Below are 23,995 nucleotides of genomic sequence, written 5' to 3'. Positions count from 1 at the left end.
CCCATATGCTGAAATGTATTATCATATACATCAATGACATATCATTTGCATGATTCATGGATAAGAAATTGAATCGAAAACGGAACAACCTAAACTAATGAAATAATCTAATCATGAAATGCTTCCTAATGAAATGAGATCATAACCCAAAAAGAGAGAAAGTATAATTTCAGTATAATTTTTTGTGACAGTGGTGGTATTTCTAATGTAAAATAAGTGCTTTGGTTCAAATTAGGTTGGTGTTGTGGATTGTCCCTCAAAGATAGCACACAGAAGCACACTGCACTGTACAAGTGTTTATTTTTGATTTGCAAAACATTGGACAAAATAATATTACATAAACACAAACTTATAATAGAAAAGAGATCTTTGAGGAAAAAAAAAAGACAGAAGATAAAATTGCAATTACAATAACATTTAGGTGATTTAAATCTTTCCGATAACTAGAGCCAAGCGTGACCTATACATTAGGCCTTTTGTGGCAAATAGATTCAATCAGTATGCGCGCATTATATGAGATTATATGAAGTGCTTTTGTTGGTTTAGGCATTTTTAATTGAACGTGGCATAATTTGGCTTCATAGTGACGGATTAGAATTCAACGCCAAATTCATAAGTACTACGTCATAAGTCAGATACTCTCCCAGTCACACATGAAGCTGGGGAACTTGGTGTCCCTGCAGTAAAAAGGTCATATGGCACACAGCTCAGGGTACAAGTCGCCATGGCAACAATCTTCCTTTTTATATTTAAAAAAACAAAAAAAACAAAAACAAAACTCATATTTCATTCAGTGTTTACCTGAAGCAGTTTGACATGAGTACAAAAAGTGATCTCTCTCCAATGAGTACCACTACGTTCCTATTGGGGGCAGTGGGGGATGAGGGCGACACTTTGGACCACGCCCACATTGTGTAGTGTCATTAACTTGGTGATGCTTGAAGATTAAAAAAAAAAAAAAAAAAAAAAAAAGCAGCATTGCGTCAAGTGTAATTGTGTACTGAAGATGTCGCCTCTCCTAATTCCCCTCGTCGGACCTAACATGGGCCGGGAATGACACAGGTAAGGAAGTAGACAGACAGAAGATGTGAGGAGAAACAACTATAGAGCTTAAATTATGCATATGGTACCAAGTGGGGCTGACACGCCTCTCATTGCTCCCTCAGCCACGAGAGTCCCTCCGGATACTTCCCTAATAAGTTACATCGCCTCCACAAAAGGTCCTCTCCAAGGTTTGCCTTTACAAACTTAAAAAAAAAAAAAAAAAAAAAAAAAAAGTCTACACACCAGCTAAAAATGACTTTTTTGTGATGTAAAAAATAACTTTTTCCACTTTCATTGCCTGTAGGAAATTGTTGAGATTGCAGGCCGAGTACTTGCCAGAAATTGCTGCAGCTCCTTTCGACATCATATGGTTGAATACATTTTCATGTTACAAATGGGCATGCGGCTGTGTACAAACTTAACCAGCATTTCAAATGTCAAAAATGTCCAAGGCAACATGTAACATGGAACACAGAGAAGTTGAGAAAATATGGCACCACTGATGTTTAAGAAGACTGGACAAGAAAACCGCAACTATGAAGGAGTTCCAGGAATTTCTGGCAAGTCATGGCTGCATCTTACATGACAACAATTGTCATATTCTTCAAATGGTTTTCCTTTCACGAAAAACAAAAGAAAACATCATCCATCCATTAGGATTAGCTGACTTTAGGCAAGAGGTGATCATGTTAAAATTTTTTTTTTTTTTTTTTTTTTTGGGATGTCATAAAAATCTGGTTTCTTAAATAAAGTGTGTAGACCTTTTTTAAATTCCACTCTCTAAATATGCCAAGGACAATGTAGTAGAGAAGAGTATAACATATTTCGAGCCAATGTGTGCAGGCACAAGATTGAATAAAAACACTCCTGGTATTTTGTGCGTTGGGGGGGGGCAATGCTTGGTATGAGAAGACAACTGTACAACGAGAAACAGACAAACAAACAAACAAAAACTAGGAACGACTTCATTAGCTGGACTCTCCCATAATTTGTGAGATATCTCTGAGGTAATCATTGAAGTATGACTCATTAGACAGCAATAAATACCAACATGAATACAAACATTACAAAAGTAAAAACTGAAGCAAATGCTAAAGCAAAACAATTTGAGCTAAGAGGTAGTTTATTTTATTTTATTTTTTTTATTTTTTTTTAGGTTGACTATGGTGTACATCCATTGTGGACACTATTCATCTTAAGAACTACATTAAGTTGATTCCATTACAATCCCTGTCGTAAAGGCGGGAAGGGAAACTCGAGAGAACATGTGGGCGGGGAGACGGCTAGCAAATATCTGCTCTATGGACAGGAATTGTAATGGCAACTGTCATACGAACAAACTTTGAAAAGAGGAAAAAAACAAAAAAACAAATGGAACTATAAAGCTTGCTGGTGATAGTGTACCATGACGTGTAGATTACAGGTATTACGATATGTCGCCAATGTTGAACAGAGCGCTAATATCAACAAAGACTGGCACATACAATCTGTGCTGGATCGCCAATGCAGTAGAATTTACAAGGTCCAGTCTTCCAACAAGCACCACAATGTTAAAAACCTTTGAAGCAGCTTTTTATGGTGAAAACAAACAGGAAAACCTTGTGTTGACATAAGTGGCTCTATGATATGTACAATGTCGTAGTAATAAACTCCAACTTCTACGTTACTTTCGTCCTCTAGTATTTTCCTTTTCAGCTCAGAAATCCTCACCGAAGAACTCTCGGACCCTGTTCTCGTGTGGAGGGAAGTCTCCCTGTGGCACTTACACAACCCACAAAAATCTATACTTGGATTACGCATTACGACCAAGAAGTATTACGACTGCACTGAAAAGAAAAACAGCAGGAACATCATACGAAAGTCCTCAAGTTATGTGAATAAAGTTGGTTGGAATTTTGTGAATGAAATACACCAAAAAAATACCACAAGAAGCTAAAAGCAACAGTCTCAAACTTTATTTCTCCGTTGCAATCGGCGATATTAACTCATTCAAACCCAAAAACGTGTAAACATGTTTTTTTTAATACTTTGTCTTTCACTCCCAAAAACATATTTAGATGTTTTTTTAAATGTTTTTTTTTTTTTATTTTTATGTAAGAGCATACATTTGATGCAGGTTCTGACATGAAGAGGTGGCATAAAGCAATGGTAGTTATTACAAAAAATGGCCAGCAGGTGGCAGCAGAGTATTAGCGATCAGCCAGGGCCATGTTGCAACAAGCTCTTTTTGCCAGTGTTTTCACCAGGAATGTGAATATTGATGAAACATAGCTATATTCTAATGCCAATTGCTGCAAAACAGAAACAGATAAAAATGTACTTTTTTTTTTTCCTGATGAAAGAAGAGACTATAATCTTTTTTTTGGTAACTTCATGTTTTTATAGCAACAGAACACAATATTCTGTGGGCTTTACTGCAAAATCAGTCCAAATCCAGTAAAACGAAGCTAAAGGGGGTTGCTTCAGTCAAAATGGCTGGGAGTGAATGAGTTAACAATTAACATTTTGCGCCCAATGAAGGGGAAGTCAACCTTAAAAATTTCTTGACAATGTTATTTGTGGCCTCAGTAGTCTAAACATGACATTCTGATTAATATTACATTTATCGAATTTGAGTTATGAAATCCAGCCATTTTTATCCATCTCAGGGGGCGGTCGGTCATTTTCCCACTTGCAGTAACTCAGGTTCAGTTAACTCTTTGACTGCCAAAGACGTTTCATGATGATTAGTAAAATTCCAATGAATGGAATGCGATCTTTCATTTCGTAGCCACATTGTATATGTAGTAAAGGCAAACAATATTCTTTTTGCCTTGAAAGATGAGTTAAAATGCTCAAAAGCAGCTGGCACTGTGGATTTTTTTGTTTTGTTTTTATAACGCCTGGCAGTGCTCAGCTTGAGAAAACAGGCGGGTTGTAATTGGTCATTGCCAGAGCAACTGTGATGTCATCTTCAGTCGACAACAAGTGGCAAAATGACTGCCTTCTGATACTTGTAAAAACAGTTGGATTTTGCTGCTTAACTCTTTCTCCATTAATGCAATATTAACCAGAATACCATATTTAGACTAGTGGGGCTGCATAGAACATAATAATTGGCAATAATATTTTGTAAGACTTTGTTCCCATAAAAATAGTTATTCTTCCTCAAAGCTTCTTTGTAAAATGAATCCTGTAATATTTCCACTTTCGACTATTCTCACCATATTTTTTTTTTCCTCTTTTCAGTGCTGCCCTAATACTACTTAGTACTGATCAACACTGCATTACTCTCTTTAAAGAAATCGCTACAACCCCAGAACCAGAGCTATACGGTATGGAGAAAACCTTCAAAAGGTCAGTGTTGTGTGTGTTTAAAAAAAACAAAGCAAAAAACAAAAAAACAACAAAAACAAAAAAACAAGCACAGCATATGTCCACTAGCTGTCCTGATATTTTGATGCATACGAGTGGTACTGCTGAAAGATTCTCATTCCTCACGTCTGTGGACATGAACGTACTTCGTATGTTTGCATACTGTACTGGATAGCTTAATGAAATTCTAGAAAGAAAACCAAAAGTCATTCCATTATATCTATATACACTATATCCCCTATTTGGTTGTATTGGCACAATAGTAGAAGTTAGACTGAAGCCACAGTGACAGAGAATGAAAGTCCTGCTGGTGAGTCAGATTTGGCTGCACAGTTTAAAGCGACAATGCTCTCAGATGAGGAACAAGGAGCAGCACGATGCGCCCTGAGATGATGTCAGTGGAAGCGTCATAAGATCTGGCACGGGAAGCCTGCATAGCCAATCACAGAAACTACTTTTGCAGATGATACATGTCGCAGCAGCCACGAGAAAAGTCTACACTTCGACCAATGAACGTGTCGGTTGACAGATATTAGAAGCAACACCAGCAATGGGAGCAAACGGGAGACAAAAACCTATCAAAAGATCAGTTGTCATTTGTTGAGAGCAATGTAGCACCAAATAGTGCGGCCTCTTAAGTACTTCCTCCATTTTTAGGGGTTGATAAGCAAATCGGAAAGATCACGTTGGACTTCTCAAGCGAACAGTCCGCTGACGACGGGACATGAACAACCGGAAATTGGTCAGATACTCAAATGACCAAATACTACTACGGTGGTAAGTTTACAGCGGTGGTGAATGCCAAATGATCCCATTAGAGTATAATCAAACTCAGTCGTTCCAAACCAAGACAAGTGAGAGTTAATCACAATAATATTCAAAATGGCAATATTGTATATTGCATATTTTTATACAATTTAAATACTATTTCGAATGCTTTACATTTAAATATTTCATCTGCACTAAAATTTGTTTTATACCCTGTTACAAAGTTATTTTTCTTTGCAGTATATGTCCTAAATGGGACAAAAGACAAAATACATAAAAGATGTTTGTTTTTTTTCTTGTAAAATTACAATTTTGAGTGTGGGGGCAATCCTAATAATCAGATTTTTTTTTTTTCTTGTAAAACAAGGTATTAATTTAAAACGTTAGGGCTTCATTTTTGTAATACTCCTACTTTAACTTTGTTTTTTCTTTCAAATGTACAACTTCATTCTTATTTTACAATGGAAAGTTGAAAAAAAAAATCACTTGTATTATAAGACAAATTATCTTTGTTTTTCCTACTAGCATTTCATTATCATCAGCCTCCCAACATTAGAACTCTGTTCTTATTTTAGTGTTAAAATTAGTGTATTTTTGCAAACCATCATTTTTAACCAGCTTATTTAATATTATTTACAGTTAACACATTTTTTTAAAGATCAAAATTCACAACTTTAATTGAAATTCCGGTATGAATACTTTATAGCAGAAACAGAACTTCCACTTTTGTTTAAGTACGTCATTGCATCTGTGGTTACCCTAAACTTGACATTATGTACTGCATATGTAGTCTTTACACCATACAGCCACTAGAGGGCTGAACAGCACACAAGCCATCTGGAGGTGCCCACCAACCACACCGGCACCACCCTCGCCCCCAGACATTCTAGAACATGAATTCTGTGAAGCTCTTTTTGTTTTCGAAGTAATGAAGTGAAATGAAGAAATAAAAATTCTGGAGCAATTATATCCATTCTTACGCCAATTCCAAGTAAGGTATACTACAATATATTAACAAGTCAGGTCTCTTACTTGGAGCCTTAATTCACTCTTCCAGTTAGATTTGGCATGTAGCCCTTTAAAATCTGTGATATATATAGCATATAGGCTCGATAAATGGTAATACAACAGTGCTTATGATACACATGGTAGCAATGAACTATTTACAAGGAATAAACTCTATTACTAGAAGCTTTAGGAAAACAAAACTAAAGAGTAACAAGCCATGATGTTGGCTCGGTTTGATTGACAGTTTGCATAAAAAAAAAAAAAAAAGTAGCTAACACATTTAGTGGCTGATTCTCACCTCCAAAAACCAGGCAAACCAAAATCCAATCTGCCAAATGACAGACTACACTCTGCAATTTCAAGCTAAATACTGACCGTTTTCCTTCATGGGCTGTGAGGCTAGTCAGAAAAATGTTAGCATATCGCGCGGCCGCATGCCAGAGAGCAGCAAGATGGTTTTCCGAGACGGTAGAGGACCAAACCTTTGGTGAGAGATGAACGGTTGGTAGACTGTATATAAATATACACTGCCTTGTAGAGAAGCAGATGACCATTAAAATAACATAAAGTAATGCAGAGGCACTGATTTCATCAGATAAAATGTCATCCGTACGGTCTCTAAAGCATCCACAGAGGTGATAGAAATACAAAACAACCCCGGTAAAAAAAAGAGGTAGCTCAACGGAATGGCTAAATGAATAACTGAGTGTGTTTGTTGTTGTGCACTGTGTACGTACACAATATGTCCAGGCATTTGAAGCAGCGTTGATTTAAATAGACAAAAAAACACCGTAAAGAGGCAGAAGTATGCTTAGCTTAAGTTGTACTGAATGTAGTTCCCTTGTTTACTGTCGCTGAAACATCTGCTTACTCTCCATATAGACTCTTGAAAGAGACACAAACATACTTGACGTCCATCCAGGTCATCGTCGTCGTCAGCAGCAGCTTCGATACCCGCATGGGCCTCGTCTGCCATTAGGAGACCTCGCTGCCAAACACCTCCAGCACCAGCGGGGTGAGCTGCATGCTGTGCTCGGGCTGGAATGAGAGTGAGCGGTACTGCTTGGAGTGCTCCTCGTTGAGGCTGCGCAGGTCGGCCAGCTTCTGAATCATCTTGGCGTAGAGCAGGCTTCCTCCGGGGTGGTTGAGCTGGATGTAGGCCTGAAGGGTTTCGGACAGGCGGTCTTGGAGGGCTTCGATCCGAGCGTGGTCCTGCACACCTGGGCGGTCTGTGGCGGGAGAGGAGGGGTCGGTGTTTTGACGTGTGGATGTTTAAATGAGGGTCTTATATATTGAATATCCTTTCTTGCAGAAGTGGCAATTTCAGGTCCGCCAAGGAAAAATCCCTGCCACTGTTTGGCTTTAGCCCCAGATGCTAGGCTCTAGCTAGCTCCCATGGTGCTCGTTTAGTGCTAGGAAGTTAGCAAGGTAGCAGAGGTGGCAAATTCAGGTCCAGAAAGTAAAAACCCTGCCACAGTTTGGCTTTAGCCCCTGATGCTAGCTAGCTAGAGAGTTAGCTAGCTAGCAGACTTGGCAAATTCAGGCACAGAAAGTAAAAACCCGGCCACAGTTTGACTTTAGCCCCTGATGCTAGCTTCTAGGGAGTTAGCATCAGGGGCTAAAGCCAATTCAGGTCCAGAAAGTAAAAACCCTGCCATAGTTTGACTTCCTAGATGCTAGCTAACTAGCCAGCTAGCATCAGGGGCTAAAGCCAAACTGTGGCAGGGTTTTTACTTTCTGGACCTGAATTTGCCACCTCTGCGACATATATAACGTATGCGTTAAGTTTTGCTCGGAACACCATGACAAGACATGAGACTCTTGCATTCAAGTTTCAAATCACATAAAATGGAGATAAATATTTATTTAATACCTCTGCTGAATTTACTAGTTTGCTCATTCTAAATCCTTCAAGTTTTGAGGAAAGAGGATTGACTATAGGCCACTGCGGGACCTTAATTTTTTTTCATCTTGAGCCACTCCTTTGCTGCCCTGGCAGTATGGTTTGGGTCACTGTCATGCTGGAAGAAACATCTACAGCCCAGCTCTGTTCATTGCCTGCTCAATGTGGTGAAGCCCTGTACCAATCGCAGAAAAACAGCCCCAAAACGATTCCAAATGGACTGATGGCAAACAGCTCAACTTTGGTTTCCTCTGACCGCATTTTCTCCAAGTCTTCTGAGTCACAAAGATGACCACTAGCATACTCAAGTGAAGGAAGTCAACCCAACATTTTCCTTAATAGTAATATCTCACATGTGCCTCAACTAGTCTAAACAAAGCATTTTGATAAATATTTAGTTTGTGGAATTTGAATTAATCAGCAAAATCCACCTGTTTTTATCCATTTCAGGGAGCAGCCATTTTCCTACTTTCTGTCAACTGAAAATGACATCATACTGTAGCTGCTCAGGGCTCAAGTAACGACCAATCACAGCTCAGCTTCAGAAGAACAGGTGAACCGTGATTGGTCAGTCTCCTGTGTCCTGAGCAACTGTGATGTCATTTTCAGTCGACGGCAAGTGGCAGTACAAAACAAATTGGCCGCCCCCTGAGATGGATTAAAACAAGTGCATTTAACTAAAATTTCACAAACACAATATTAACTTATTTGCTACCAAAAACATGTATATATATAAAACGTTTTATTTTAGATGTTTTAATGTCCCAAAGGCGTATTTATACTTTTTTTTTAATTTTTTATGCTAGTCTTTGATGCGGCTGCAAAGACTGATTGCATGGGAGTTATTACACAAACAGCCAGCAGGTGGCAGCAGAGCAAAGGAGATCAACTAGTGCCATGTTGAAAAATAGCTCAATTACTCACAATTCTAAATAAATTTGTCAATAATTGATTAAACTTTGCTATATTCTAATGATAATTGCTGCAAAACGGAAACGGATAGAAATTACTTTTTTTCCTTATGAAAGATGACTCTTTCTTTTGGTAAGTTCCATGTTTTTATAGCAATAGAACACAATATTCTGTGGGCCTTGAAAATCAGTCAAATTCCAGTAAAACAGCCGGGAGCGAACGGGATTGCTTCTGTGAAAATGGCTGGGAGCGAATGAGTTAATCAGAATACTGTATTTACATTTTACTGTTAAGAACATTTTTGGGTTGACTTCACTTTTAAGGCAAGCCTGTACAGTAGTACATTTACTTCTAGCGCAGGGGGACCTTGTGGGCACTGCAAGATTTTAGTCTATGTGGGTGTGGTGTGTTCTCAATGTTGTTGCCATAATAAGGTTCTGCCGTGTACACCCGACAGCAGAAAAAAATTCACTGAGCTCCAGACTGAGGGCAATTCTACTTTGGCAACAATAATAAAACAACAATAAACAATACATTTACAGTACATTATCTAGCAGCATCTTTCTTAATTATAGGACAACTTAATACAGCTGCGCAGTTGCTGGTTGAGTATATGAATCCTCATATTGTCAAATACAACTAGTTAGACACATGTTTGCCTGTCAAAATATAAATGCTACTTGTTGTTACACTTCTATTTGAAGTAGTTAAACTGCAGAACATTTGCTAACCTGTCTTCTTTCAACTCTTGCATGACGCCGCTGCGCCAGCAAGCTGTTTTGCAAGCTGTTCCCTCCTGTGGTCTGTGTGGCTTTGCAGATCTAAATTGTAGTATCTCTCGAACTTTGGAAGTGAATGCTTGTGGCCACATCTTTCTCTCTCCAAAGGAATGGAAAGTATTGTGACTTCGCCTTTGCTTTTACTAGCTGCTTCCGGCATTCTTTTGCTATACTGGGAGTGTGCTGTAACAAACGTATGAGAAATGCAATTTTTTTTTTTTTATTGTGTCGCCTAGAAGTGACATCATGGAGCAGCATCTGTGTACAAGTCACCGCTAGTCAGTTGGTATGCACACACGATAGACGACAAAAGCGTTTCGCCTTTTTCGTTTGCATTTGTGTCTAGTAAGGCAACCAAGATCACCGTTCAGTGTCCGTCCAGCTAACAGTGAGCAACATTCCGTACCTGGAGACAGCAAGCAGATGGCCATCAGCAGTACGTGTTCTTCCTCGTGGAGGCTGAGCTTCTTGAGGCCCACCTGGAACTTAACCAGCGGCTCCAGCAGCTCCAGAGTGTGGCCCGCTAAAGCACAACAGATGCAACATGGCACATTATGATTTTGCTCCATCTGGAGAGATTCCGAGTAATAGCATTAATATAGTGTTGTCACTATCGAATATTTTTTAGAGTCAATTAATCTATCGATTGATTAATTTTAATTTTGAATTCAAGTGACGTACAAAAGGATTTGTATACTTGATTAGTTTATTAACCATTGTATTTGTGCCGCAATATATATATATATATATATATATATATATATATTAGTGCTGCACAATATATCGAAAAAATATCGATATCGCGATATTGGCCCTTGCAAAATGCATATCGCAAAGGCATGCAATAAGTTTTATACAGAATTTTATGCTTTTTATATGAATTTCACCAGTCAGATGTTAACTAAAATGTGCATCGCCATCCAATATTTGAAAATTATCAAGACATAATTACAATTAATTAACTAAGATTACATTAAGGTTGCTTATTTTGTCGCATGAAAAATGTTTTTCTTTCATTAGATAATAAAAATGTAATTTCTTTAGGTACATGTTGAATATCGCAATAATATCGATATCGCTACGTTCGGCAACTATATCGGTATATTGCATGTTTTTCCAATATCGTGCAGCCCTAATATATATATATATATATATATATATATATATATATATTGCCTTGCGATTGGCTGGCAACCAGTCCAGGGTGTCCCCTGCCTACTGCCCAGCCAGCTGAGATAGGCGCCAGCAACCCCCGCGACCCTTGTGAGGAATAAGCGGTCAAGAAAATGGATGGATGGATGGATGGATATATATATATATATATATATATATATATATATATATATATATATATATATATATATATAGAGAGAGAGAGAGAAAGAGATGTTTGTAAATGTCTTATTTTGATTAAAATCAAAAGTTATGGACAATTTTAAATAATGAAAAAAAAAATGACTCCAAACAATTACTCGGTTAGTAAAATTGTTGTCGATTAATTTAACTCATTTGCTCCCAAAAATGTCCAAATATGTTCTATTTTAAATGTATTAAATGTCCCAAAGACGTATTTATACGTTTTTGTTTTTTGTTTTTTTATGCTAGAGCACACAGAAGGCTTTGATGCCTCTCAACTGCAGATGAATGGGTGAAAAAAATGGTAGTGATTACAAAATTGTAGTGATTACGGCCAGCAGGTGGCAGCAGAGTATAAGAGATCAAACAGGGCCATGATGAAAACAAAGCTATTTCACAACAATTCAAAGCAGATTTGTACATAATGATGAAACTTAGCTATATTCTAATGCTTATTGCTTTAAAACGGAAACAGATAGAAATGTACTTTTTGTTCCTGATAAAAGAAGAGACTTTAATCTTTCTTTTGGTAGGTTTCATGTTTTTATAGCAACAGAACACAATATTCTGCGGGCCTTGAAAAATCACTCAAAATCCAGTAACATAGCCGGAAGGAAAGGGGGTTGCTTCAGTGAAAATGGATGAATGAGTTAATAATCAATTACTCGATTCATTTCGACAGCTCTACATTAATATGACCAGACGTACAGTTTGCAGTGGTTTAAAATGACACTATATCTCATTGTAGTGGTATTGAAGTATCGAGATCATTTAGTGGAGACAGTTCCCATAGGTACTAAAATGAGCCATCGGGCAAAGACAAATAACGGCAGCGTGGCGTCGAATGTACATGTGGTAGCATTTAGACTGACCTTTGGTGACATCACTGATCTGGTACTTAAAGTCCGGCGCACCGCAGCTCCAGGACATGTCTTCCAGGTTGAAGCTCTGATTTGAGCGCAGCATGATCACCTCAATGGCACTCGACTTCAGCAAGGCGATCTGATCCTCTGCAGTCAACTCTCTGCAGGAGATGATGCTAATATGTTAGCAAACTGCCGCTGTTGCACAAAATTTCAAGTAATTGATCTAATGATGTCACATTTTAGTTTGATGATACATATGCATACATCATGTTTCATACTTACCAATACCTGTGGTATTTACTTGCATAATAACTGTATTTCAGAAGTGTGTCATGGGGTGTGCATTGTAGAAGAAGGCATCAACATGGTGAGTTCAAGCATCGTCAATAAGAACACTGCCTCTAGCAAGGTTAGTTAGAATGGAAATAAAATGAGAATCTACGAAGTCCAGACTTAAGTGGGAAAAGCATAGGCAAACAAACATTCCATAAGTAATCTAACCACATCCATCACTTGTAGCCAATGGCAATGACAACTTTCAGGAAATACATTGCTCGTTTTAGCCCCGACCTTTTGGACGACCCCAAGACGTGACACATTTCTTCCTGCCAACAGGCAGTTTGTAATGTGTGACAAAATGGTGGTGGAAAGGATAGTCTTCAATCATTAAAATATTGCAGTCCATGTCACTGAATGACAGGAGACTGCAGAACCTTGAACTCATAAAATATTGTCGGAGTGCGAACAGTTTCCATACTGTAGAGGTCATCAACTTGGTAATAGGGAACAAAAACAAGAAACTGCTACACAGACCAAAATGTGGATTTAAAATAGAAAGCGGTGCCGGTGTGACGCCAACAAGTCATCCAATTGCAGTTTTTTTAATGCATTGGCTGACCTGTTATTCGGATGTGAGCATTTTTTTCCATTCCCTCAATTAAGTGCTCCAAGTTTTCCCCGTTTGTGAGTCAGCTGCTTTTTTTTTTTGTTTTATTGCAGGGATGGTGGGGGGGGGGGGGGGATGCACTCACTAAACTTTGTTGCATATCCATTCTTGTACCTTTTTGAGACTGCAAGATAGAACACAAAAAACAAACAAAAAAAAAAAAAATACGGTATACTGGTTGATTTCTACATTGTTTCAATTTCAACCCCAATTGGAAATGATTTAATCTGCAGGGGTTGTTTTGTCACCATGTCTGGTTTAAATACTTTGATGTTCAACATAAAAATCCATTTGCTTTTCGTCAATAAGATCATATGCAAAAAAAATATATAATAGGTATATATAATTGATGTACTGATATGTCATGAAGTGCATTGCTCAATTGGTATTGTAATGTCAATTTCTGACTTTGTGGTTATCAATACCACTTTCCATTTTACCATCACCATTATCCTTGTCTGCCTTGGTGGCATCATGTTTTACTCAAGTGAGAGTACTGTTATTTTACAATAATATGGCTCAAGTAAACATTTTTTTTCTTCTTACAAATACCGTACTTATTTGAGTAAAAGTTAATAAATATTTGGTGCGACAACGTGGACATTCTGAGAAAGACGTCTGACAGCGCGTTATTCTTTTTCATAATCTGCAAAGTAAACAGATTGAAGGTAAGGCCAGGGGTGTTGTGCTTCCTCTGACTAAGAGGCGAATGTTGTTTCCTGTGTTGTTTCTGCCATGCTTCACATAAATTAGTCACATGGAAAACTTTGCTTGTGTGTGGGCTGGACCGTGGAGGATTAGTGGGTGGTCATGTGGTTCCATTTCATTGTTAAAATGGAGTCAATCGTCACTAGTGGGTTACCCGAGGCACAAGTCTCTCTAGCAAACCAATATAAACAGATCACACAAACAAAACAGATGGATAAATAAGCAGAACGAAGCTCAATTTCACAAGGTAAAATTGTGTTTCTTCACTAAAATGTACTGTATGTTGCATTTGGACTACTCCGACAAATACAACTTGCAAACATGACCCCTGTGAGACTGCAGGAGAATGAACATGTACCTGAAGCCCGGGATCATCTTTGCGAAGCCGATGACCTTCTGAATGCTGTAGGACACCAGGTCGGCCAGGTGGGGCAGCATGGAGAAGCTGGAGGCTTCCTCTTCACTGGAATCAGGGCTGCTGCCCTGCTCCTGATACATCATCATCAAGTTGTTCAAGTTCATTTTAGCGTCGACCGATTCTGCAACAAAAGAAAAAAAAAATCTATGAATTCAAATACTAAGATAATTGAATGGGCAGCAGCCACCAGCGGAAAGTGGATGAAAACACGTGAAGCTCTTCGACAGCACCGGGGTTATTTTGGGTCATTTGCTGGCGCTGCGTGTAGGCTATGTGACCGTGCGTCTCGCTGTGTGCACTGCATTAGTGACAGATGCATTCATGAACTCATGTTTACAAGCGAGCGTCAGGTGTCTGCGGGGTAGGAGGCCTTCAAAGGATTTCCTCGGCATTCTCAGTAAAGCAGTACAAACAAATTATACAAACTGACAAAAATAAGCTGGCTTTGAGTCAATTATAAATACTCCTCTTTTCTAAACAGATTGTGTAATTCGAAACGCAGGCTCACGTGTCCTTCTCGATGTAACCTTTTAAAAATAACATTTGCTTCTAAAGGCAACCGCGCTGGAAGGTCTATTTGAATGATTTCAGCCAGCGGCCAATGTTGATCTTGAGCGAGCCTCTCACCCGGAGAGTGACTGAAGGAATCCGAGGAGGCGTCCGACAGAGAGTGGAGGGAAGCGGCTCTGCTGGCGCTGCGCGTCACTGGCCCTTCGCGCACAGGAGGCTACAAGTGGAGACAAAGAGCATGGCGGGATGTTACAGATTTATTGAATGAACAAATGGGTAACATGGGGATGACAACTGGATTTCTATCGCAGATGACAAGTGATTACGTGGCATTTATGTTAACACAAACACTCAGCGTGATAATTATGAGGTCAGCTGTTACGACTACGTTGGCCTTGCAGCATTAACAAGGCGAGTGATCCAGATGCTTTACATCGACCCATGCCCAGCACCATTTATTTTTCAAACTTTTTTTTTCTTTTTTTTTTAACAGTAAAGATGTGTTCTCATCGTGATTTTCCCTTCTATCTTTGAAGATGTGTGAGTCATGTATCTTGACTTGTCATCGAGTTATTTCAAGACGAGACCTATCTAACCTCTGATTGACTAGTGGCTGTTAATTTGATTGATACTATCTTTTGATACGCTATGGTCTGGATTCAAGAAAGACCAAAAATATTTTACATCGGAAATCTGATACTATGCCGGAGGACTTTAAACCCTGTGGACAGTAGTACTTTACAAGCCACTTTTATCATTCATCATCATTATCATAGTGACCGTTGTTGTTACCCGTTTTATGATGTTTGTGCTGCTAGTACAGGCAAAGAAAAATACACAGTGGGTTTCCGTTTGTTGTTGTAGCCTTTTATATTTTATTAATCGACCACTCCGCAGGCCGCAACCCCCCAGTACCGGTACGTTAATGTGATAAAACTTTTTTTTTTTTTTTGCATATTATTGAAATTAATTATTATTTTTTCTTTTTTAAATGAAAACAATTCATTCCCTTGCCCTCCGATTTCCTAAAAAATCTTGATCAGTCCTGTCAAAGGCTAAAAAGCCAAAAATATACTTAAAAAAAGAAATAAAACTGAAAAATTCTAGTACACACTGTCACACTTTTAATGTCTTTCATGTCATTATTTTATATTTAAGGCTTCCGTCTTGTAAAAAAAATAATAATAATAATCAATATTGAATCAATTTTCCTTTTTGAGCCTGATATCGATTCATAAAACCATGACTCAATTATTTTAATATCTTCTTTTCTCATAAATTCTTAAGAAAATAGTATTTTAAAAGCAATTTTTTTGTATCGTACCCTTCTTGAAATTTACTGTTCACATAAATTTAAAAGAATTTTCTTACATTACTGACCTATTACACTTTAACACAATTGAGAATCTTTTTAATTTATATTTCAAACTACATTACATTACATTAAATTTTAATTATGAAAATATTTTAATCTTATCCTTGCTGATGTCAATGTTTCTGTAACACTTCAGTGATGACGTGTTACTTTTATTAATAAACTAAACCAGTTACTCCTCCACAAAATTTAAATTGTATATTTGTGGAGGGTTTTTTTTGGTTTTTTTTTTTATCATGTCCTTGACATTTAAGAAAAAATGATGTTCCACAATTAATCTATCGGACTGAAGTGAAGTGATTCAAATAGGGAAAATCTAAATTGAATTGAACTGAACTTGTGAATCAAAATCAAATCGGTTGAGGAAATTAGAATCAATACCCAGTCCTACCTTGTAAAAATAGTTAGTGTAATACTGATTTTACAACTGTTTTAATGTAGTTTCGTGATAGACTACGTTGTAGTCCCACTTGCGACAAATTCTAGTGACACCGCCGTCGTGGGAACGCAACCGTGTCATTAAAAGGACAGGACACCCTACATTTAGTTTGCTACATGGTGGCTGGTGTTAGCAAAACATTGTCCCGTTTGTTGTTGGATTGCAGAATGTCACACAAACCCGAAAGCGGCAGAAGTCCGAGTAGGAGTCGTCGAATGTTTTGTGGTGCGCCTCCACCAGCGTGGCGATGACTTGACTCTGTTCGTCGGTGAGCCGAGGTCGCCGCGCCTCCCTCTCCGCTTCGCGTTGGGCCTCCTCGTCCTTTCGCCGCTGAATGAGGTCCTTCTTCCTCTGCACTTCCTCGTCTGTTAAGATGACTGAGGCGGGGGAGGCGTGCAAAGGAACACATTTGACCATTTAATTTTATTAATTAACGTAATCTATAGAAAGAAGGTCATCGCATCTTTGCATAATGTATTTTGCATTGTGATGATAGCTATGTCAATATAGCACTGGGCGGGGGTGTTGTTGTTCTCCGGAGGAAGAGAATGGGAGGGGACCAGTGCACATAGAGACCCCTGCTGCACTGGATGGACAAGTGAGAACATTGTCTTTGTTGTGTGGGCTCCTTGTTGTTCCAGCCACTGAATTAGCTCACAGAGAGCCAGAGAGAGCCAGAGTAAGCGAGCTGGCTGTCAATAACATACTGCTGTTTTTTGAAACACAACATAACAGAGGTACCGGCCTAACCAAAGCTATCCATCTTGTGGAAATCCCCGCTAATGAACTTAGCTGAAACTGGGAGGTTTTGGGATAAAAGTGGCTTGTGGACAATGGGCGGATATGAGGAAACAAATATTCCGTTTACTTCTATTCACACACTCTACATACAAAACAAAAGGAGGGAAAAAAAATGTACGGAACAGCAGGTGTTTGAACTTCAGCTGGAGAATAATTAGTCTTTACAATGCGGGCTGACTCCACTAGTTCAAAGTAAACATGTCAACACTCTAATGGGGGCAAAAACCTAGCGATACTTGACCTTAGTCCAAATATTAGGTAATATTTGAAAGCCATCTCGTGACCCCTCACACACCTGATAGTCCACTTACTAAGGAGAGTAGTAGTATAACAAACAATGGCCCGGCAAGGCTTATATCAAGCCGGGACTAGGCCTAAATCAGAATACTAAAGATGGGTCATTTTAGTGGCTTAAATTTGTCTTGGTTGGTCCTAGACTATGGAGTAGGGATGCACGATAATGCTATTTTCAACCGATACCGATAAAACAATAATTTAGAAAGTGCCGATGTCGATAACCAATAAGTAAGCAGATAATCGTTTGCAAAATTAACTTGAATACAAAATACTTTGGAGTCCTACTATAAGGCTAACGTGTACAAACACATTGAAGCATTGTGGAAAGCACCATGAAGCTGAATTTTATTGATATCTCTGCTTCAAAGACAACCAGTAACTCATTGAGTTTGCCAAACAAAACAACCATGTTTAAAATAAATGCAACAAAAATATATTATATAGTATTCCAACAATATTTATGGTTGATTTTCACATTACAGGATAATTTACAGTAATCCCGTGTATAATAAACACAAAATCACCCTTAAAAAGTTTTTCTTTTTTTCTCTGTACCCGTGCTGGCATCCTTTTATATTATGCTATAAGATTTACTTCTTTCTGTCCCCCTTCATTCATTTTTTTAAAGAAAGAAAGAAAGAAAGAAAGAAAGAAAGAAAGAAAGAAAGAAAGAAAGAAAGAAAGAAAGAAAGAAAGAAAGAAAGAAAGTTTCTATAACATCTAGGTACAGGTACACGACTATAAAAATGTTAAAAATATTTTGGATCATTTTACATGGGGAAAAATGTCCTACTCACGGGATTTTACATTAAATACTATATTTGTTTTTTTTCCTGTTAGGTAACGCTTGTTGCATTTCAAAGTCAAGTGCTATTGAACAAGGCATCCCAAATAATCAAAGAACTGCTACATTCTCCCAGAGTACAAATAGTACAAAAAATAACTGGGAAAAACAAACAAACAAACAAAAAAAAAACATCATGTTACACTTACTATGCATGCAACTGATTTTACATTTACTACTGAAATGATCAGAAAGAAATTTTCTGCTGGTTATGTTTCAAAATGTTGTCAAAATGATCTAATAATTGGCCTGGGGAAGGTGCCCACCTATTTAGGACATCTGCCGTATAGATGGCTTGGTTTTATTGAGGACTATAGAGTTAATCCATACAATTCAGTTGGACGGCCTGTAATTTTGACAGTATTAGATGACGCAACCTTTTTATCCCAATTCAAACTGAGGTCATGCTGCAAAGCGCCAAGGCACAATAACCAGTGTCAACATTTACAGTTTAGTGTGGCGCAAAATTGAGAACAACACCTTGCAACTATCTGGGTCAGCAGCCATACTTACACTCTTTCATCATGCCAATGTCCACACAGCGTTTGAGCCGGCATGCCTGGCAGTGGCGCCTGTTGTCCTTGGTGATGGTGCAACTGCCATTAAAGGGACACGTGAAGGAGGCCTTGCGCTTCATACTGCGCCTAAATCGAGCAAAAACGTTGTTTTTTTTTGTTATTACAGCTTATGCAACAAACCGCTGTGGGATGATATTATTTAACACTCCAGGCATTCTACGAAAATGCAAACCGTGCTTGTCTGAACATGTTGGATATTAAAGAACTAAACAGACAAAGCAAGGTGAACGTTTGACACTAATCATCAGCATTTGACTTTCAAATCATAAACGGCACAAAAGTGCGGGCGGCTACCAAGAAATGTAGTAGTGCTGGGTATGTCTTGCCAGAGGGTGATGCAAAATGCCATGTACCGTACTGAGGAGAGCTCATGGTAGGGGGCGTAGTTATGCATCATGACAGATCTTATCAGTGCCCCCTGCTCACTCAAACTGAGTAGTGAATCCCATTGAAACTAACTTATAGCACTAGCTCGTACAAGACTGTAAACAGAAAAGGTGATGGTTTTCAAATTGGACCAAAGAGAAAACAATCACAGGATTAAAGTAAGTTATTTTAAACTGAAATGGAAAACTTTCCATGGGTTGATACTAGGGGTGTGCCGAAAAAAAAGAAAAAAAAAAAAAAGATTCTCATAAGAATCACAATTCTCATATAGTATAATTCAGAATCAATTTTAAATGTCCTAAAATCTATTTTATTTAAATTATTTTATACTGTCTTGCTGCGGCACAGTGGGGATGAGTGGTTAGCACGTCTGCCTCCCAGTATTGAGGCAGGCTCCGGCCTTCCTGGGTGGAGTTTGCATGTTCTCCCCGTGCCTGCGTGGGTCTTCTCCGGGTACTCCGGTCTCCTCCCACATTCCAAAGACATGCATGGCAGGTTAATTGGGCGCTCGGAATTGTCCCTAGGTGTGCTGATGGATGGATACACGGTACTGTCTTGCCCTTGTTTGTTGTGTACTGGGAACAGCGTTCATATATTGTACCCGATTTGGCCACTTAGGGGAAGTGTGGATCCGTGCATTCTGATGCAGTTATTAGACAGTAGAAGAAAAAAAAGGTTATGCCAATAAAAGTTGATTTTTTTTCAGCGTAGGAAGAGCATATGCCGTGAGTAATGTTAAGATCCTTCTCTGTATACATTCCTGAAGCGTTTTGCATGACTAGCCGTTCTTTTGAGAGCTAAAAGTGCCGCGAGTAACACGCTAATAAGCATTAGCGAGTTAGACTGGAGTAGATCGTGATTTGCTCAGCTATAAAATGAAGCAGAAATCATTATCAATCAAATCATTTTAAATCGAAAATGGATTCCGAATTGAATCGCAGACTCAAAATTCGGAATCAAATTGAATCGTGAGATAGTCATAGATTCCCACCACTAGTTGATACGCGAGTCAGTGTAGGCTACACTCTGATATGCTTGACTGAAGTAAGTGACTTTGTAAACGTATCATGAAGATTAAGTGCAATGTAAGTGCACTTCCACCCATCCATTTTCTTAACCGCTTGCTCCTCACAAGGGGCGCGGGGGTGCTGGAGCCTATTCCAGCTGGCTTTGGGCAGTAGGCGGGGTACACTCTGAACTGGTTGCCAGCCAATTGCAGGGCACACAGAAGCTAACAACCATCCACACGCACAAACACACCTCGGGACAATTCGGAGCGCCCAATTAACCTGCCATGCATTTCTTTGGAATGTGGGAAGAGACCGGGGTACCCGGAGAAGACCCACACAGGCACGGGGAGAACATGCTAGACAGCTCTAGTTACCATTCAAATGGGATAAATTGTATTTTAAATTTGTTGGATAGGTTAAAGCGTACGGTGAAAAAAAAAAAAAAAAGACAAATAAACCATGAATTATTATAAGAGGCATCTTATTAATCTACATCAAGTTGTTCACTTACTGAACACTTTGAGTTGCAGTTTAAGCATTCACGACCACAATTTATGTAAACACAAGTTTGTAAATCACAAGTCAGATTACAATAATACTGCAAACGTATCTGTGACTTTATCACTTCAACTTTTCATGTTTCAGGAAACAATGAAACGTTATTGTTGACTGGACTTTTTAAGCATTGAACTTATCAAGAGACTACATAAATAAATAAAACATACATACGTACAGCAGCTTACATTAAAAAAAAAAAAAAAAAAGCCTGCCAACCAACCGAAATGAAAAATTGCACCCTTCACTATTTGAAAATTGCATTAATCACAATGTTGATTAGAGTTTAATTAATTGTTCAGCCCTCCTACAAACACAGTTTCGGTTCAATTAAGGTCAGGTAGAGGCCAGATGAGCAAAGAGGAGGCAGAATGTTTAGCAATAATAACACACCCCTCTAAACCATTTCATTCTTGTGCAAAATATATCCATAATAAAAATGAGAATGATTTTATTTACTGCACTTGCCAGGGCAGGAATATTAATATTAATAAGCTGTACCTGCTGCTTGGTATTAGTGTTCACACAGCGTGTACGCCAATGCTGTTTTGAACGTGTTCTTATGTAACTGAACCGCGTGTGTGTGCGCGCACGTGTGTATGTGTGCGCATGTGAGTGGGAGGTCGCGTTACATAGGCAGGACCTGTGTATGCATACTAATGCCTATGTGAAGCCATTCCTGTTTTCCAACAGGATGGGAAAAAAACAGTCTCACAAGCACACACGCTAATCGCATGTTCATGAGTACGTGGCCCATGTGCGTCCGTCCGCTTACATCAACTGATCGGCATGTTTGCGACGTCGCCGGCCATTGGCGCAGTACCTGAAAAAACCCTTGCAGCCCTCGCAGGTCATGGCGTTGAAGTGAAAGCCGGTGGCTTTGTCGCCACACACGCCGCAGATTCGAGGCACATTCCTGTCGAACTCATCAGGGGCCGGGGTGGATGTACTCACAACAGTGGGCTCCATTACTGAAAACATAGTGAGCGATCAGATGGAAAATGTGAGAAGTAGAGGGGGAAAAAAAAAAAAAAGAGAAAAAAAACTAAGAGGTTTTAACCAACTGCTGGATATTCCCATTTTTACCACAAAGGATAGGCCATGTTATGACAGTAAAAGGTGTAACTTTGTGATTAAATTCTCACAAACGTAAACAGTCTCAGACCAGCAACCAGCATCGCTGGATACAAAACATGTATTATTAATCAGATAGTCCGATTGAATATTTGTTTAAAAGGGATACTTCACTTATTTAGCCCATTATAGCAATAAAAAGTTAATATTTTGCCTATAATTAATATGATACTTTCATTATTTTTCACGTACAATTAGTACTTTTAAAAACACATTTTGCACCTGTTTTCTAGATTTGGTCATGTGACATTCACAAGCTGAGCTGTGATTGGTTACCTGAACCCTTGTGATGTCATTTTCAGTCGGCAGCAAGTTGCAAAATGTGTTTTTAAAGGTACTAATTGTACAAGAAAAATAATGTAAATATCAAATGTATTATTGGCAAAATATTAAATAAGTAAAGTATCCCTTTAAAAAGAAAATAGCAGTAGTTGCTGATCAAATGATTTCTTTCTCAGAAACAAATGTTTGCAAACTGCTCATATTGACGATGGTGTTAATGTGCCAGAATATTCCGTTTATTTAATTTCTTGTTTGTGAAAGGTGTAACTTGACACTAGAAACTCCTAAAAGTCTTCGAAGAAAACAGAAATTAGCAGCCTTATTCTGGGAAGATTTTGTCTACATAAAATAATTCGATGTATAATTTTAAATTCATGTGAAGAGTAAATTTCAAGAAAACAGTAAAATAAAAAAATGGCCTTTAAAATTCTATCTTATGGATTTATGGAAAAAAAGATATTAAAATAATCAACTCATCGCTTTATGAATCGATATCAGGCTCAGCCCTATTAGTAATATTATCGATTAATTTGATAATCTCTATGTACACACACACACACATGCACACAAATAACCACACAATCTGCTGTCTATGTGTTGACAAATTCCTGTCACGTTTCTTCCCTGCAAAACAGATGTCCCTTCCAAAAGGACAGAATTTAAAATTCCAGTTTGTCCTTTGTGAGGTGAACTCAGTCTTTATAACTACTGGAAAGTATTGAGTGCAATACGCAACAGGTGAAAAAAAAAATCATGTTCAAAATGTGCGCTATATTTGGTTGCTCTCAGCGCTAGGGCATCTCTTTCAGTAAATAGCCTTGTGAAGAGGACAAAAAGGCATGTCACCACGAGGCCAGCATCCTCATTAACAAATACGCACTGTCCTTTCCACAAAGCGCCTTTCTTACCATTTTCTTTGCTTCTGCTGCACAGTGAAAGTGGGCCAGATGGCGGGAGGAAATGGCGAGTCAAGGGAAAGGAGTGGAACCAAACTAGATACAAACGTCAACAAAGTCACAAATCAACCGCGGGGCAGTTTGGTTGGGGGAGCGCCCACATGAATAATTAAAATGTTTGGACCCGATCGCGCCATTATCGACTAATGTTCTTTCAACTTATGAATATCAACAGAACATACCGGTATTTTGAAGTTTGCTCTTATACCACGCCCATGCTGACATGTTGATCAAACCGTAAAAAGGAGTACCACAATACTTGCATACATAAACTGCCTTGCTGCTATGCAACAAGTTGCTGTCGTGTATCACAGCATCACAAACTTAAACATATCAACAACAATAACGGCAGTGCGGCGAGAAAGGCACCGCTTTGACCTTGTATCAGCTACAAGCAAATATTTGTCTGGGGGAAGGAGCAAAAACATCCAACAGAACTAGAATGACAATAGACTATTGACAAACTGTTGATGGAAAAAGCCTGTTTGGCCTCCTGAAAACATGCGCTCAGGCCAGTTAATGGAGAGAAAACACAAATCTGACTTTCTAATTATACAGGAAGGAGAATAGCAGACACGATGGTTCAATATGTTGAAACAAATTCAGTTCACAATGGCAAGGTGGCGTACTAATCTTATTTTACACACTTCTCTACACGTGTTTTCATCCTAGCCACCCATGTTCACCAAGTTTCAAGAACAAAGGTCAACAGAAGCAGGAACATAATCGGCCACGTTGCAGAGATTTTAAGGTCATCTTTTCACA

At 38.6% G+C, this 23,995-nt stretch overlaps 1 protein-coding gene across 3 annotated transcripts in view; it reads right to left on the bottom strand.

The window, feature by feature from the left end:
* Window positions 1-281: 281 nt before the first annotated feature.
* The window catches only part of LOC144023662 (vitamin D3 receptor B), a 36,090-nt gene continuing 12,376 nt past the window's right edge, over window positions 282-23,995 (bottom strand). For all 3 annotated transcript variants that reach the window (XM_077529356.1, XM_077529354.1, XM_077529355.1), the window contains exons 3-10: window positions 21,682-21,829; window positions 18,842-18,972; window positions 16,567-16,763; window positions 14,690-14,789; window positions 14,003-14,183; window positions 11,997-12,148; window positions 10,175-10,291; window positions 282-7,403 (exon numbers count right to left, since the gene is read on the bottom strand). In XM_077529356.1, the coding sequence (XP_077385482.1) occupies window positions 7,150-7,403; window positions 10,175-10,291; window positions 11,997-12,148; window positions 14,003-14,183; window positions 14,690-14,789; window positions 16,567-16,763; window positions 18,842-18,972; window positions 21,682-21,827 (1,278 nt within the window). In that variant the 5' untranslated portion in view covers window positions 21,828-21,829 and the 3' untranslated portion in view covers window positions 282-7,149. The remainder of the gene's footprint in view (window positions 7,404-10,174; window positions 10,292-11,996; window positions 12,149-14,002; window positions 14,184-14,689; window positions 14,790-16,566; window positions 16,764-18,841; window positions 18,973-21,681; window positions 21,830-23,995) is intronic.

The sequence above is a fragment of the Festucalex cinctus genome, chromosome 8 (assembly GCF_051991245.1).
Source record: "Festucalex cinctus isolate MCC-2025b chromosome 8, RoL_Fcin_1.0, whole genome shotgun sequence".
Classification (NCBI taxonomy): domain Eukaryota; kingdom Metazoa; phylum Chordata; class Actinopteri; order Syngnathiformes; family Syngnathidae; genus Festucalex; species Festucalex cinctus.
The sequence above is the reverse complement of the archived record's forward strand: the minus strand, read 5'-3'. Positions and strand labels throughout refer to the sequence as shown.